Source organism: Condylostylus longicornis, unplaced genomic scaffold (assembly GCF_029603195.1).
Source record: "Condylostylus longicornis isolate FDR11 unplaced genomic scaffold, ASM2960319v2 ptg000030l, whole genome shotgun sequence".
Classification (NCBI taxonomy): domain Eukaryota; kingdom Metazoa; phylum Arthropoda; class Insecta; order Diptera; family Dolichopodidae; genus Condylostylus; species Condylostylus longicornis.
In genome coordinates, this window is record NW_026577999.1 from 9,597,452 (window position 1) to 9,616,866 (window position 19,415).

The following is a 19,415-nucleotide window of genomic DNA, read 5'->3' on the forward strand; positions in this document are numbered from 1 at the left end:
CTTTTTAAAAGTCGCTCGTTTAACAAACAAAAAAAAATAAATTTTTATTTTTTCTTTTCTTAACTTTTTCAAAATTTTATTCTGGAAATTTTTTCTTTCTTGTTAAATGAGCGCAATATAACCCTGAAATTCCCATAAAATATTGAACAAATTTAATTCCCTTGCGGGAAATTGAATTTTATATACACACATTATGTATTATAACGTGTATTAAAAATTTTCTTTCGTATATATTTTACCTTTTTTTTTTCAAGAATTTTTTATTAAACCTTTATTTTTATTTTTTTTCTATTTTTTTTTTATTTTGATTTATGCATGCAAATTTAATATCCTTGTAAAGTCTCTTATATCTTGCTTTACTATGGATGCGGCATACCATAATATGTAAATGTAGTATTTGCACATGGGCGTATAACAACAAGAAGTTCATGTATATATGTACATAAATAATAAATATATAAAATGTGATATATGTTAATATTTGAAACATAAATAACTTTTATAAAAAATTACTAAAAATGATAATAAAAAATTTATATAAAAATCAAATCCTTTTTTGAGTAATTTAATTCATTTTTTTTCCCAGTATATCATATATACGTATATTATGTGAAAAAAAATGCACACTATTGAAAAAAAAAACAAACGTAATCGATCAAATTCCCGAACCATGGTTTATAAAATAGCGCATTTCTATTTAACGATTCGAATTTTAAGATTATGTTTATTGAATTTTAGATCTACAACCCATATTTTAATTGAAATAACTATGCTTCTACTAGGATATCAATTTGCATACCTTTAGGAGAAATATTAATATAATATTTCAAAAAAGTTGTACTAGCTTTAAGATTGAATTAAATAAATCGCTAACTTATCTAGTTACAAGTAAAATTTGAGCTAATCCAAGCCGCCATAAGAGAAAAATTATTTAAAAATTAGCGAAAAAAAAACTGTTTGAGATAACGGTTAATATAAAGGGTCAACTCACGAAAATATCATAGTCATCTTTTTGCATTTCTAAAACTTATAAATTGTCCTTGATTTGGACACAAAATTGAAATTTTAACATTTAGAATTCGTAAAAATTCTGTTCTATAGAATTTCAGTTTTCGGTCGTGAAATACGTAAAAGTTTTAACAGACGAGCAGACGGAGTGAAATTTAATAAATATTTTAAGAAAATTTCAAGAACATGCTATAAAATATAATTTATTTAGAAATATGTAGACAAAAAGGAAAATAATTTAAATTATGATATTAAAATTTAATTTTACTAATCGAAATTTTTCCAGCTAATAAATTTAATATCGTATTAGATTAAAATCGTTTTGAATAATCGAAAAACGAAATATTTAAATATTAAATTAAGTGAAAATCTTTTAAGATTTTGTAATTACGCTTAATATAAAAGGGAAATAATTTTAAGATGAACACTTATGACAAACAGAAATTGTACGAAGAAATTATCATAGAGATTTTTCAAGTACAAGTTTCGTAAAATTTCTCTGTAACAACTCCAGTTAAATTGTATAAATAAAACAATTAAAACTAGTTAGAAAACTTCATTAAATTTTCTACAACAACACTGCAGAAATGATTTTGAATAAGAAACCATTATAATCTGCCTTTAGAAGTTTTTGTTATCAAAGCTAAGACTGATCGCTTTCAAATTGAAATCTTGTGAAAAATGAAAAGTTCTTATAGCATTTTCAAGCAACAATTGATTTTTTATTTCATTTCATCTAAAATTTAACTAAAAGTTTTGCTTATCATATATGAAAAATGTCTGTGAAAGAATAAAATCTGTATGCACCTGACATTTTTTTATTTTCAATTCAATTTTCATTTGTAAAATTTATGTTAAACAAAATTACAAAATTTATTACACCATACTAAATTTCAAGTAATATATTACATTTATTGAACCTAATATGTATATAAAATATGCATAATAAAATTATATTAATATATAAATTTCTTATACGTGTGTAAATTTTAAATAAAAGCATCAATGCATTTGACGAAGTTAATTTTAAATTGTTTTTTCTCTTTATTTACAAGGAGAAATTTATATTATTTAAGGATAATAAATGCATATCCTTAAATATGCATTTGAATATATGTATATGAAACATCAAACTTTTAGTATACTTCAGATCCGGATCATATTATTTCAAATTAAAAGAATAATGATGTAGAATTTATATAGTTCTCGTTTTTATTTGTCCATTACGAAGTTATACAAATACATTAAAAAATTTTTTATTCAAATCGTAAACTTCATTCAATTTTCTCTTATTATTCTTATTATTTGAAATACAAAAATTTTATTGAACCTTATAATAGATAATGTTATATAATTTGAATTTCAGGCTTATTACAAATTAATCATTACCTTTATTACCTCGTATTATAATATTTGCTCCTTATTAATGAAAAAGTTAATTCAAAATATAGAAATATAATATTCATATACTATAGGCGATTTACATACTAATTTATTTGAAAATTAAAGTTGGAAAATTTGTCAAAGATGATAGTAACTCTGAAAAGAAGTGGACAAATAACTGTAGTCAATTTGCTTATTAAATTATAAGAATGCTGTTCAATTACAATTTTTTAATCAAACCTTAACCGGCAATATTTAAATTACTGGTATAAAATAAATAAATAATTTTCATTAAGTAATATTCATTATTTTATTACACAAGCACATCTATATATACAAATGTGCACATAAGTATGTATAGGTATATTTGTCTGCAATAAAAATTCAATAAACTGAAAACTAATTCAAACAATTTTAATCAATAAAATTGAAAAAAAAAAACGTAATATACAGTATACATCTTTTTATATAATAAAATTTGGATGCAAAATATTTTGAAAATAGTTATATATCCATATATATTCTTATATATATCATTGCATATTATACGTAATATATTATACGTAAATAATAAAAACATATTACTACTCAGTTAAATTAAAATTTATGATATACAGTAATGTGATATATATATATATATATATAAAGTTCATACATATGTGTATATAAGTAATTCGAAATATTATTGTGAAGTATTTATTCCAATTCATATTGTGTACGATATAGTTTATTATGCTAATACCATATATAGCACTTATATATTGCTTAATTTTAATATACATATGTTGATATATATTCAACTAATAAATATTATTTTTTTATTTATAATATGATCATATATATATCATACATATATATATATACTCATATATATATCATACATATGTATATACCCATATATAATTAAATAACTGAATATTTACTATATAAATATTATGTAAAAAGATATTTGTCGTAAGTATATATATATAGTAAGGATTTTTTTTTATCAAAGTTAAAAAGCTTTCCACTTCATTCAAGAGAATTTATTATGAGCATATGACATAGGTCATTATATAGACACAGGTATATAAACGTTATGTATGTAAAAATTATAAAAATATATTACGATATAATTTTAAGGAGTTTTTTTAATCATAGAAATTAAAATGTACACGCGTATATATGTGAATAATTTGTGTATATTTATAATAATATTTCATAATTGTATATACTTTATATATACGGAAAGAAAATATTTATTTTTATTTTAATATGAATAATATGAGTAAGTGTTCTTCAAACTGTAAACGAAAATTGCGGCAATTAAATAATTAATTGTATTAATTTTATTAATTAATCAATTTGGTGTTAAATTTGCGTTTTTTGTCAAAATATATTACATTTTTTATATATAGAAAATGTAAGATTTCGTGAAAATTTGCTATATTAATTATTAATCTGAAATTATAGCTATCAAAAAATGGAAATGGTTCCTAATAAATGAATTTTTTTTTTGATTTTTATTGTTAGTATAGAAATTACTGTAATTTATACATAATTAATGAAATAAATTTTGAAATTTATATTTTATAATAATTTTTATTGATATATATTATTTATTTTCAAATAAAAATTGAATTATTATATAAAAGAAGAAGTATATAACATGATGTATAGAGAAGAATTTTATATAAAACTCAAAAAAAAAATTAATAATATATTGAAAACATAATTTTCATATTTTGTGTTTACAAGATTAATGAAGTATTAAAAACATATATATTTATTAAATAAAATGCGGCAACTTGTACTTATAATTATTATGTTCCTACTTATTGAAATCTAATTTTTTCTTAATTTATGACATTAACTCCAAAAGTAAATTTTAATTCCGAAAAGGATAAAAGTATATATAAGCAAGCGCTATAAATTTTAATTTCGAAAAGAATATATAAGCTTTATAGAATGAAATTTGAGAAACCTTGCCGTATATACACACTGTATGCACTATATATGTGCAATTACCTTATCTATATATAAAGAACTATACAGTCAACGAGATTTACTTGTAAATATATAAATATGTAAAAAACACACATTTTTTTTGTAATTTTAAAATAAGTTTTTTCCAAATTTTTTCTGTAATATTATTGAACTACCATTTTATAAATTCTTCTATAGAAATACAATTTTACATGTATAAGAAAATTTTATATTCGCCCTATTATATGCAATTTTTATAATTTATTTTTTTAAAAATATTGTATTTCACTTGTACATACGCCAAAATAACAACAAAATGATAATTTTAGATTTTAAAAATATTTAACATATTTATATATATATATATATATATATATATATATGTATATTCAAACAAAAACGACATAATTAAATTTATATATATTATAATTTTATATATACAATTTATAATAAATAAAATGACATCATTTCAATCACCATTATTAATAATAAAATATATACGAGTATTACTAAAAAATATAGAATACACTAAATTAGAACATATAACAATTCACTTTTTTGTTTTATAAACTTTTGATTGTTTTTGTATAAATAATTAATTTATAAAAGCTAGTTATATAAAATTTAAAAAAAAAATATATTAAAACTCAGTTCTTTATGCTACATTTTCTGTTCCTTTTAAATATATATATGAATGCAGACAAAAAATTTATAGTGAGAAATATTATAATTTATGACCATATAGTGCTGCTTAAAAAAAAAAAAAACACTTACTTATATTTTCCGAGCACGCCCGAAACCATCATTTTTTTTTCATTTTCATATCTTTAGTCCAGTCATATATATATATATATATAAATATATGTATATATAAATATATATATATATAAATATATTATATATATATTTATATTGTACTTTTCTTTTAATTAATATTTACTTTTTTTTTGTATACACCTACCCTCTTCCTCATTAAAAATATGTTAATGTAATTATGTTCATTTATACTATTATATATACTATCTATATCATATATATATACTACTATTTCGTATTATGAAAAAAAATTTTTTTATTACATTAGGTTATACTTTAAGCGTTTTATTTTTTCTATTTCTATTAATAAAAATGTAAATATACATTATATTTTTAACTACAGATATATATATATACAATATATTATTAATACAGACATTTATATTTATGCTCGTATACTTATGCTCGTAGTATATATATATGTATATATATATATACATATTTATACATTTGTATTACACAATAAAATTTAAATTCTATTCCCTTTAACCTTTTCTCTTATTATTACGTTTTTTTTTTCTCTTCCATATTATACGAAATGAAATCCCTTCCATTGGACAAGACTAGTACAAGAAATTTTCAATTAAATTTTCTTCTATATATTCTACTTCTATATATAATATTTATAATATGAGCGCATTTGTATTTTATTTTTAAATGTATTGTAGAGTAAGAACAAAAATAAGTATATCGGATGTAAGAAAAAAAAAGGAAAAGGTAAAGGAGAAGTGGTAAAGTATATTTGGGGAAGACGATGGTAAAAACGATGAGACTTTATTCTTTTTTTTTTATGATTTTTTCTTTTAATTTTGTTTTTCTTTTCCTTTTTATTATAATATATTTGTATTTTAAAAGTAATTCGAACATTACGTCATCCGGAAAAAGTTAAAAAAGCACACTAAAAATACAAAAATAAAAGAAGAAAAACAGAAAAAAAAAAACAAAAACATTATACTAACATCAGTGTATATTTGGAAGAGAGTTCATTGTTTCCTCGTGAACTGTTTAAAAAACAAAAAAAAAAAACCACATTTCTTATTCCATTTTAAAAAGCTTTCTATTACCACCACTATGCATATATACACTTACAAATAATTATTTGTAGCCATCGTCTTTTCCATTTACGAACATTTTATATTTGTTTTAACCAAAATAGTTATTAAGTATATTTTTTTTAAGAAATTGTAATGCATTACAATGTAAATTATAATGGTTACCGCAGTTATATCAAAACATTATATACTCGTAGATGTGAAAATTTTTAAATTTTCACAATCGTCCAAATGAACTTATGACATATGTACGTATATATGGTTATGTATATGTACAATTATATGGTTATGTATATATGTTTGGTTTTAAAAAAAAATAATCTATGTATGTATATAAGTACTTTACTAATTTAATATGAAAATATATTTTTATACTTTAAAAATTTTACGTATACCAGTGCTTATACTAATTATAATTTTAATATATTTAATATACTACAAATCTGTAGTAAAAAATTTACATGAAAAAAACATCTTTGTGACGATATTTCTTTTATATGATATATACATACATTTATTAAAATACATTTTAAACATAATATTTTTATATATACATATATGTATATTTATGTGTACAGCAAAAATGTTTACATTAAATTGAAATTATTAGATTTTCTTTTAATATTAATTACTTTCTTCAATATTATATACATACATACGTAATAAATGCACGTAGCCCCACATACATACTACATTTTACATATATAGAATTTGTGAAATTCCTAAGGACAACGTATAAAATTATAAAAGTAATATCAAAAGGAAAAGAATAATTTTTTATATTTTTTTTATATTTTTTATCATTTTATTTTCAAATTCGAACTAAGTACATATATATCAATTTATTAATTTTTATTACATATTGCAAATATATTAAAAGGTATATATATTCATACATATATATTCACATACACATAAATTTCTGCAAAGATGCATTCATATATTATATTCGATGTATATGTATATATATATCGGACATATATATATACATATATATCCGATATATATATATATATTTGATGTATACATATATATACATATTACTTATTATACATTGAATAACTCTATAACTGAATATATTAAGTTTTTACAATAACAAATCATGTACATAATAACTTCCTAACAGAAAAAAAAAAAAATAAAAAAAAATGTAAAAAAAAGGGAATGTTGTTGCCGGTATAACGGCAAATTTGAAGTTTTTTATATAAATTTATACATACATACATATAAAAATTTTAAAATAATAAATATATATGTATGGATGTATTAGTATATATACATATTTTACATAAATTTCATTATTTATACATATTATCTATTTACGGGTAATTTTGTGAAATATACGTTTGCAGGTATATATACATATACATATTATTATTATATATTGCAATTTATACACATCCTCTCATTAGTACCTATATAAGTAATAAATATCAATTGAATTCTATGTTTGTTTATATATATATGTATAAATTACTATATAGTTTTTGTTTTATTGCATATTTTTATATATATATACATTTCCATATAATTGAGAAAATTCGAACTTCTTTTACATTTTTCATTTATGTATTTCTATATCTTTATGTTTCTATAAATACTACATACATATATTATAATTTTTTATATAAGTCTGACTTCATATAATAAAAAAAAAGAGAAGAACACCATTAATATTTAACTTTGCGGTTCTTTACAATATATTCGAATGCGTGAAACTAAAAAACACTAAGTATCGATTTTTCCCAAAAAAAATAAAAAATAAAACAAAATATAGAAAAATTGTATACACAGAACTTTATAGCATACATGTGTATATATTTATGAATGTATATACGTATATGGGCGTATATGCAAGAATACTTTATAATAAGAAGGAGAAAAAAACAAAAAGTCATTGCAAAGTATTTTATCCTTGTCAACTTCGTATTTTTCTGTTCTCAAAATTATTATATCCTTAGAAAATAAAATAATGAAGCAAATAAAAAAAGTAAAATCTTTTTTTCTTTATTTTTACCATTTTTTTTTTTATTTATTTTACTTATGGTTTTATGCAGAAAAAATGTTTTTTTTTTTTAATACAGGAAATTTTATATTTCATTTTATTGCTGTTCGTCTTTTTCATATTTTAATTTCTAAATCAATAATTGCTCTATATTGAAATACATAAAAAAAAAAATAAAAATGTAAATAAATAAAAATATATAATAGTTAAATAATAAAAGGTTATGTACATTAACATAGGCATAGGTAGTTAATTTTCGAAAGGAAAAAATATTTTAATTGAATTTAAATTGCCATTTTTTAATTTCAAACAAAATTACATACACGTACATAACTTTCGAATATGCTATAATAATACTCCGATATACTATAATTATATGGACGGTTAATCTTGAAACCGAATTTAGTCCATTTTCAAATTCCAAAAACTTTCAATTTCAAATTTGCTTTGGAAATAAAGCAATAATAATTTTAATAGCTTGAATTAAAACTATAAAAGAAAATAAATATTCTATAAAAAGCAAATAACCAATTAACCGAATTATTAATTATTTTTAAACCCAAATGGAACAATCATTATCGTTTTTAATTTAAATTGTGACATAGGTCTCAATAATCATTCTTATTTTGTGTTTTATTATGTAGGTAAATTGGCTAAATTGTACATAACTATTCTATTATAAAAAAGAAAAAAAATTATTACTTGCACTTTAATATTATAGATAACCAAAACATTAATCATTACCATATAAATGTGGGATTTAGCAATTTTGATTGTACAACAATAAAATAATTAATTCATAGTAGAATGTTTAATATATATATTTTTTATTTTACAATATTATTTATAGCTATAATGCTATTATTAGCTATACTAATTATTCTTTACTTCATAAAAAAAATTAAACAAAATTAAAGTTAATATTGATTCGCTCACGACAATAAAAATTGCTAAATGCCACATATGGGGGCTCAACCGGGATCAAGCTTTAAAATTGTGCTAAAATATATGAATTAATTAATATAACTTTAAACTTAAATCGTGAATTTCTACTTCAAAAGAATAATCAAAATTGCTAAATCCCACATAAATATATATATACAATTAAAACATACAATTTATACATATTCTTATAAAAATACAATGAATTAATTTTTTTTTCTTGAAATAAATTTGAAAAAATTACATTTTACATATTATATTTAAAATATACTTTAAAATTTTTGAAAAAGTAATTGTTCCTACTAAAGAGACAAGATTTAATTTTTTATACATATTATTCTATATTAAGTACCTATACACAAAATTGTTATAGAGTATGTCACATTTTATTAAATTTTCCGATTTGAAACATGATTTTTATATTTTTTCGTTTTTCAGTGCCCTTTTTCGATTTTTTTTTTTCTTTTTTTTATATTCTGAATCTTACATTATTATATTAAAAGCAAAAAAAAAAGCATACAAAATAATAATAATAAAATAATAATATACTTGTATATACATATATATAAATGTATATATATATATGTATGCACATAAAAAATATCTATACATTAAAAATCATGGAAAAGTTCAATCTTAAACATATATGTATATATATATATATACAATATTATCATTCTTGTTATATATGAAACAGTATATATAGGTATGTTATATATACGTAATATGTACCTTTAATAGTATTTAAAATATAAATATACCTATGTATATATAGATATATGTATATATGCATAATTTTTCAACGAGGATATTGATTATTTCAATGATGATTATATTATACTGCAGTGAAATCATATGACCGTTTTATAAAAAGTTCCATACAAAAAAGTGAATTATATGTACATATATATATATACATATATGTATAGTTTGAATTGTATTTTTTTTTTTTAAAATATATATATATGTATATTTCTCATATATATTGTTTTTAACTTTTCTTACTTTAGAATAAGAATATTTAAGTAAAAATACAATATACATATATATCACAAATCATAAATAATATATTGAAAATTCTTTTTCTAAAAATTATTTTCTATATAAGTAATGGAAAAATGTACAATTTTTAAAATAAAAAAACTCACCTTATCTACAGGCATTGAGGGACACGCTCTACAAAAATTCCAAAATGATCCAATCATAAGGATTCCTGTTTTTTTTATGTAATTACTTTGCTTATAAAAAAAATGTTTTTTTTTTTTTTTTTTGTAATATTTTCCTCTTTTATAAGAAGATTTTTTAGTTCAAAAAAAAAAAAATAACTTTTTTAACTCTTTTTTTTATAGAAGGAAAAAAGAAAGTATGGTTTTTTTAATTAAATCAAAAAGAGGAAATTTTTCATTTAAGTTTCTTCTCTACTTTCTACTTTTTAATATTTGTATGTATGTATAATATATTTTATTAAAATATTATTAAAATTATAACACTTTTTAAACTTATTAAATTTTTCTTTTTTCTTTGAATATTTTTTAACTTGTAATAATGCCTAATATTACATGTACTTACTTAAATATATTTATTATACTCTTGTAAAGATTAAATTTTATTTTAATTTCGAAATTTAGGAAATACGAGTAGTATAGAATTTTATAGAATGACTTTTTATAGAAAGGAAAAAAATTAACAAATTTTTTTTTTCTGTTATACAAATGACCCCAATATATAATTTCCTTTCTTATTAAATATTTTAAAATAAAATATTTTTGTTAAATAAAATTTTGATTTTAGAAAATGATTTCTAATTTTTTAGAAATTTTTAATTATAAATACATTTTTTTTAATATACATATGTATGTATATATATATATATATATATATATTTAATATATTATATTTTATATTTTTATTTTTTTCTTTCTCTCTTTTAATAATATTTTTAATAATGTTATAATAGCACAACTTGCTTCAAGTAGTATCGCCACGAAAACTAAAAAAAATTATTTTTTGATTGACCAACAAGACAGGATATTTTTTATGCCTACATACACACATACATATAATTTTTTTTTTCGAACAAAAATATACTTATTTTTTATGATAATGTATGTATATAAAAAGGGGAAATTTAACACAAATAGTTAAGAAAATTTGAGAAATTTATATTATAATTTTAAGTCCTGCGCAAACAAGAAACATTGTTGTTTCAAAATATTATTAAATATGTATTATAACGGTGTTTTAAAATTATATTATAAAATTGACAGCCAAATGCATTCTATGCGAATTATATTATATGTATGTATGTAATTATGATTACGGGTTTTAGTACACATACATATGTATGTTATATTAAATGCATTAGCACATAATGTATAATAATGTTTTTCGGTATTACAACATAATGTACATATATTAGCATTACAATTTACAATATTAATGTTACGTCTGTATAAAATAGAAATACAATATTTAGGTACTTATGTATGTATATATATGTAATTGAAAAAAATTGAAAAATATTTTTACGTTATTTTGAAAATTTGGAATACTTTTAACTACCTACAGATTTCGAACAAAAAGAAAGCAAATGCAAAGTGCAGTAAAAAACCTTTTTTAACAAAATAAGAAAATATAGTAAATAACCTATTTGAAAATGTTAGATGTCCATATCGTCTATATAAATACAGTAGGTACCCATTAAATATTAATTTTATCCTGTATTTTACCTTTTCAAAAATTTTAACCATTCCATGGACATGCTTTTATCGAAAAATAAATAAAAGATAAGAATATCTATGTATTTATATTGAAAATCGGGAAATATTGATCGAGATATTTATTAAATTTATAACTTTTTTGAACAGGTAGGTAGGTACTTATCTTCAAATGGATCTACTTATCCATTTGCAAGATTCTTAATGATCCTTAATTTAACTTTATAGCCTATATAGAAAATGAATATTGTATGGAATTATTTTTGAAGTGTTCTGAAATTATGAATATTAAAGTGAATAAAATCGAACATTGTAAAATATCTATATAATTATATTAGGTATATAAAAATTGAAACAAATAGGTAATCCATATAAAAATTACTTTAATCTATATGTTTAAAACTAAAAATGTCCTCAAACTGAAAACCAATCTCAACATTCCATTATATTATCTACATATTTAGAAAACTTTTATGTTGAAAAGTAAAAAGTACAAGTTTCATATTTAATTTTCGCTTTTATTCATTGTATTATGAAGAATTTTTAACATTCAAATATGCAGGACCAGTCTGTTGTATATGAACAATACGTTCATTTGAATCACCTGCAAGTTTTTTAGGAGCTCTTATAATTAGTACACCATCTGATGACAGATATGAAGATAAGTTATCTAAACTATACTCATCTGGTAGTTTAAATCGCTTTATAAAATGACGAGACATAGCACCATATTTATCACGTTCTTCTTCATGTTTACACTCAATAATGACATCTTCATCTTTTACTTTAACAGATATTTCATTCGGTTTAAAATTGGATACTTTTAAACACATTTGATATTCATTCCCTTTTATGTCACTATTATTTTTGAAATCATGCTTGATTTGGCCACTTTTTTTCCGTCTCAATTCAGGAAAAGTTGATAAATACGAAACTAAATGCATTGGAACGACATCATAATCATATGGTAGGCGGTCATTACCAATACATAATCTTCTCTTTGTTGGTTGAATTTCCCAAGGCTCAAATAAATTGAAAGTTGATGAAGAAACAGACATCTTTTTGTTCAGTTCAATTTTTTTATATTATGTATTTTCGATTAACGTATTTTAATAAATTAAAACAAAGCTTTTTTTTCTAAATTATTCTTGCAAAATTTATAAGACAAACACTAACGTCTAGGAACTTTAAAATAAATTGCGCGCTTGCGCTTTAAAAACTGAATATTTCTGCGAATAAGATGCAAATGCAAATGCAGTTAATGTTAAAATGTAGTTTTTGAAGGATTTAAGTTGGCAGCCTTGGCTGCAGAATTGCAAATACCGGCTGACTTGGCGGGTAATGTGACATTTCGAATTTAATATCGAAAAAAGCTGTTTACAAAACGTAGATAAACAAATTTAAACTCATTATGTTACCTAAGATAGAATTTTGATTTATAAAAGTTAATATAATTGCACTAAATACTAAAAAGATCAATGAGTAATAAATTTAAATTATTTTTGGAAGTTTTAAACGCCGAATTGTAAATTAACCTATTATTAGTCAATTGTAAAAAGCTGATTTTCAAGAATTATGACTCAAAAAAAAAAAATTTTATCTAATGCCATTTTCTATTGGTATTTCCAGATTCAATTTTCAGAGAAATTTTTGCATACCAATAGAAAAAACATTTTTTTGTTTGTGCCTTCATGTCAGTAAAAAAAATTTTGTTGAAAATATCATTGATTATTACAGGAGGACACTAGAAATAGCAGTGTTATGATACAGGCAATTTTATTTTAAAACATAAAATATTTCTGGATATATGTTATGCATATATTTTAAGAAATTTATTAACTGCCAGAAATTTATAAGTATAGCATCATGGAAGAAATTTTCAAACCTTACCACAGAACTAAAATGATTAAACACATTACAGCTGTTATGTAAACGTAATTAGTTTTACAACATCCCTCAAAGAATGATGTATTCATATTACAAATAACAACAAAATTGACATTAGTTTGTCACAAATAGTTGCTACCTCAGACATAAGTTATCTGTTTGTGGACTGCTGTTTGGGGAAGAAATAAATTAATTTGCTATTAAAGACTATTATAAAATTTAACATACCAGATTTTTGCTTAAAAATGCATTAATAAATTTTATTTTGTCACATTGTTTATTAAAGCAAATAAGGTGTGTATTTACGGGTAAATGGTCTTATAGAAATTCATGTTTTATGTAAAATTTTGCTAGAACGCTTTGTAAAATCGCAAAGTTCAATACATAAATTTGTTACATCACGAAGCCTTGTCTAATAATAGTTTTACTAATTTAATTACATTAATATAACAACGCAATTTTTTTTTTGTGTAGTGAAGTTCAACTTAAAATTTCTTTATGATGCGGTAGTCGAACAGCTTTAAAGAAGAAATGACATTTAAATTATTCCGAAGAGGATCTGCAAAATGCATAGGACTTCTTTCAGCTTTTGTAACTATTCTCATATGTCTATATTACATATCAATTGGACAACCTTCACGAAATAAAGAGCAATTTCACCAACATAATACTAAAAGTCATTTTAAAAGACATGAAACTGGAGAACGAAATCGAAAATATGAATCTCTGCATCTGAGCGGGGTCTCATCAGAATTTAACTCGAAATGCTACCAGCTCTTTGAGCATGAAACCAATATTACAACAAGCAAAGAATTCGAAAATTTCGAATTTCAGGTAAACAGCCATATAAAAATAATTTTCTTTTATTTATTCTTATATTTTTATAAAAAGCCGGAATGGATGCGAAGTAAAGAGTATTGGGATAAATCTTTCGAAGAAAGGTATGATTCTCAAATCAAGAATGGATCAAGACCACCTCTAAAAGTATTAAAATAAATGAGTTCAATATGAGTAATTTAAAAATAATACATGTTTTTAGATAATATTAGTGATGCATTCTCATAATGATCCTGGTTGGTTGAAAACTTATATTAATTATTTTCAAAGTGACACAAGACAAATTTTGAATTATGTTATTGGAAAAATGCAAGAATATACGGAAATGACATTTATTTGGTCTGAAATGAGTTTCTTGCAGCTATGGTGGGATCAAGCACATCCTACAAAGCGCAGGGTATCTTTTTGAATTATATAAAAGGGAAGCTAAATAATTTTTCTTTTTTTAGGCTTTAAAAAAACTAATTAACAGTGGAAGATTTGAAATAACTACTGGAGGCTGGGTAATGACAGATGAAGCCAACGTCCACATTTTTGCAATGATAGATCAACTGGTAGAAGGACATCAATGGGTTAAAGTAAATTTAAACGCAACACCGACTGTAGGCTGGTCAATTGATCCATTTGGGCATGGTGCAACGGTACCTTATTTATTAGCAGCTAGGTAATTATTGAAATTTATTTTCCGATATAACGATATAAATTTTATGTTTCAAATCACGTTTTTATCTTAAATAATTTTTTTTAATATTTACAGTGATTTTGATGGAACAATCATTCAACGTATTCATTATGCGTGGAAGCAATGGTTTGCAAAAAACCAATTTGGAGATTTTGTCTGGAAACCTTTTTGGGAAACATCATCACCAAATGGTATTGACTTGAATGATAAAAGGAGTCTATTAACACATAACATGCCCTTTGATATATATTCAATAAAACATTCTTGTGGTCCCCATCCATTCATATGCTTAAATTTTGATTTTCGAAAAATTCCTGGAGAATATACCGAGTACTCAATCAAAGCTCAATTTATCACTGATGAAAACGTAGCTGACAAAGCACAATTGCTGCTTAATCAATATTCTAGAACGGCTTCTTTATTTCCACATAATGTCGCCTTGATTCCGATTGGGGATGATTTTCGGTATAATAAAGAACGGGAAGTTGATCAACAATATAATAACTACAAAAAACTCATTGACTTCATTAATGCCCACAAAGATGTCTATCATACAGAAATTCAATTCGGAACACCGAAAGATTATTTCCGAGAAATTCGCCAACGACATAAAAATTTCCCTTCACTCAAGGGAGATTTTTTTGTTTACTCTGATATATTTTCTGAAGGCAGACCAGCTTATTGGTCAGGTTACTTTACGACAAGACCATTTTACAAAATTTTGAGTACAGATTTGGAACATAATTTGCGAGCGAGTGAAATTCTTTTTTCAATTGCATACAATTTCGTTAGACAAAAACGACATAACAATGCAGTAAAAGTTTTGGAAAAAAATTATGAAAAAATGATTTTGGCACGTCGTAATTTGGGATTATTTCAACATCACGATGCCATTACGGGAACTTCTAAAGCAGCTGTAATGCGTGATTATGGCTTGAGACTTTTTGAAAGCATACAAGTAATTTCAATTCAATATTTTTTATATTATAAATAAACAATTTTTTTGTCGGTAGGACACAGTAAAGATGCAGGAATCCACAATAGAAATTCTTTTGGAAAACGATCCAACTTATCATCATAACTTTTTACTTAGCGAACTAGAACGGGAAAATTTTGGCAAATTACCTAAAAAAACGCCAATCACTTTGGAAAATAACGGCGAGGGTTCTTTTGTAATATTTAACTCGTTGGCTCAAAAGCGTATTGAAGTAATGTCCATCAGAACTTCTCGACCCAATGTTTTGGTGATAAACGAAAATGGGACCGCTGTTGTACAACAAATCAATCCTGTTTGGAATTTGACAGAAAATTACGAAAACCCTAAAACTTTAGATCAACTTAAAGTAAAAAATCTAATTTTGAACTTATTAAACATTTTTAACATTTTTTTGTGTAGGTCTCTACAAAGCAGTATTCTATATTATTTTTGGCAGAATTACCGCCTCTGTCGATAGTGACTTATCGAATTGTACCACGAGATAATTACAAAAATGATATGGCTACTATTTATTGTGATGAATGCTTTGACAATACAACAAAGAACGAATTTGATGTCAAAATTAAACAGCCTGGTGATATTCAACTAGAAAATAATAAAATGCGTTTGCTATTCGACGAAAAGTCAGGGTTTCTGAAATCAATTACTAGAAAAAATATTGGAAAGCCAATACAATGTGGAATAAAATTCGCAGCTTACAAAAGTGCTCAATTTCATTCGGGGGCATACTTATTCAAAACTGATCCTGTAGAAAGAGAAGCGGAAAAAGATGTTTTAGAACAATACGACAATGTTCGGATAATTATTACAAGCGGACCTTTAGCCAGTGATGTGACCACTATCTATCCACCGTTTCTTGCTCATTCAGTAAGGATTTTTAATTCTCGGACATTTATGGACAATGCTATCTACATAGAAAATGATATAGATTTCGAACTTCCACCTAAAAACAGAGAGACTGAACTTTTCATGAGATTTTTAACAGATGTAGAAAATGGAGAAACGCCAGAGTTTTATTCAGACCAAAATGGTTTCCAATTTCACAGACGTACTAAAGTACCGTCAATCGGAATAGAAGGCAATTATTTTCCAATTACAACGGCAGCTTTTATCCAAGATACCAATAAACGTATAACACTTATAACAAATCACGCTCAAGGTGCAGCTAGTTTAGAACCTGGAGAACTGGAAGTAATGTTAGATCGACGAACTTTATATGACGACTATAGAGGTAAGAGCTGTTAAAATGCAAAAAAAAATTTATATAATATTAAATTTACTAAAGTTATTAAAATGCATAAAAATTTATATAATATTAATTTATATTATTAATGTTTATTATTTGTAGGAATGGGTGAAGGAGTGGTTGACAGTCGTCTTACCCGAAACAAATTTTGGTTAATTATTGAAGATTTGCCAAAACAATTAAAAAATACTTATCAAATGCCCAGTTTATTAGGTACACTTCTAATTAATAATTTACGATACCCGCCAAACGTATATTTTATGGAAAATTTTGATTTTAAATTGCCAACAAATTTAAGGAAGAAAATTAATTTGTTGAAAAATCCTATTCCTTGTGACTTGCATTTATTAAATTTACGTACTTTAACTGAAGAACAGTTACCACTTTTTCCATCACGTTCTGCTTTAATTATAATGCATCGCCAAGGTTATGATTGTAGTATAATTAGTGATGATAATTTAAATTTAATTTGTAACAATAGTACAACTAGCCTGCCAGATATAATGTTTGATCGCCTTTTAATTCAGAATATTGAAAGTACTTCACTTACCGGTTTAAATAAATACAAAAATATAAAAGCATTTTCAGATATTTCTATTGAACCAATGGATGTTAAAACGTTTAATATAACATTTAAGTTTTAAAAGAAAAACAAAAAAAAAAGATTTGTAATGAATTTATAATTGAAAGGTATTTTAAAGATATTGAATTTTGAGGTATTTCTTTTCACAATTTAAAATATATGTATGTATATTAAGTATATAACTTATAATCTAATTTAAAAGTGTTACAGTTCAAATGAAATATTTAAACGTTTGTGCAATATTTACAATATTAACCGAAATAATTGTATACATATTTTAAAATTCAAATGTTTTTTTTTATTGAAAACATATCACAAACGGAATTTTTTTCTTTTTTATCCCATAAAAAATAAAACAAAATATTACAAAATGTTTAAACAAAAAACATATTAGTACATTATTAAAATATAAAAACGTTTAAATATTTCTAATTTCAAATTTAATTATTACGTTAATTACTCATTGATGACTTTTTTGTCTCTCTTGTACGGCATAAAGTGTAACGATTTTGTTGATTCCTCTGTTACGAATTGTTCAGGATTTATAGTGTGGGACATCTCATCTATTCAAATGGTAATTGTCAGAACTTTGACCCCTGATGGAGTCACTACATTTTACTTTCTTTTTGCTGCTTGGAAAATTTCCAAATTATGGTCTCCAATTTGACACATGAAACTTATGTTATGTAGCTTTTTTACACCGAATTTACTCACCCATTTCAGACCCATGCTATAGATCGCAGCTAAACATTTTCCATACAAAAACTCACTAGTTTCAGTTTTATGTATTTTAAATGGACATTTGTTCAATTTGTTTACATTTGTTGCCACTTTAGATAAATTTATTTGTTTTCCGATTTCTAAATTTTATAATAAAACAAGTCATTTTAACTTTATTTCATTTTTAAATTAAATAATATAATATAATTGATTTTCTGTATTTGAAAATAGAAAATGTTTATGAATACTTATCAATATTAAAACTTATTTATCATTCTTCATAAACATTTCGTTAACAAAAATGAAACAAAAAAATTAACATTCCTGTATTTTCTTTTAATTTTATAAGAGGGCAGCTATTTATTTTTAGTACTTTTTTTTTTTAATTTTCTTCTTTTTTGATAAGTAAAATTATTATAAAAAATTAGAAAATTATGTTACAAACTGAATCGAATCATATAGTAATATTGATATTATAAAAATTTATAGCATTTAATTGAACAAAAATATTTTTAAATTTAAATTTACATAGAAAACTTGTGTATTATATAATATATCTACATAAATTGCATTTC

General features: G+C 22.7%; 3 protein-coding genes across 4 annotated transcripts in view; 1 reads left to right on the top strand and 2 right to left on the bottom strand.

Annotated features, from left to right (window-relative positions):
- The window catches only part of LOC129607845 (uncharacterized), a 96,877-nt gene extending 86,295 nt beyond the window's left edge, over positions 1-10,582 (bottom strand). For both annotated transcript variants that reach the window (XM_055519054.1, XM_055519050.1), the window contains exon 1: positions 10,320-10,582. In XM_055519054.1, coding sequence (XP_055375029.1) covers positions 10,320-10,376 — 57 coding nt within the window. In that variant the 5' untranslated portion in view covers positions 10,377-10,582. The remainder of the gene's footprint in view (positions 1-10,319) is intronic.
- Positions 10,583-12,307: 1,725 nt separating this feature from the next.
- Positions 12,308-13,120, bottom strand: LOC129608050 (heat shock protein 23-like). The gene has a single exon (XM_055519360.1). It carries the CDS (start codon positions 12,944-12,946, stop codon positions 12,419-12,421), a length of 528 nt encoding a protein of 175 aa, XP_055375335.1. The 5' UTR covers positions 12,947-13,120; the 3' UTR covers positions 12,308-12,418.
- An 807-nt stretch (positions 13,121-13,927) lies between these two features.
- On the top strand, positions 13,928-19,192 carry LOC129607831 (alpha-mannosidase 2). The gene is made up of 9 exons (XM_055519024.1): positions 13,928-14,069; positions 14,250-14,609; positions 14,667-14,759; positions 14,815-15,009; positions 15,062-15,276; positions 15,370-16,252; positions 16,308-16,637; positions 16,691-17,522; positions 17,640-19,192. The coding sequence occupies exons 2-9, from the start codon at positions 14,307-14,309 to the stop codon at positions 18,179-18,181; spliced, it is 3,393 nt and encodes a 1,130-aa protein (XP_055374999.1). The 5' UTR covers positions 13,928-14,069; positions 14,250-14,306; the 3' UTR covers positions 18,182-19,192.
- Positions 19,193-19,415: the final 223 nt, after the last annotated feature.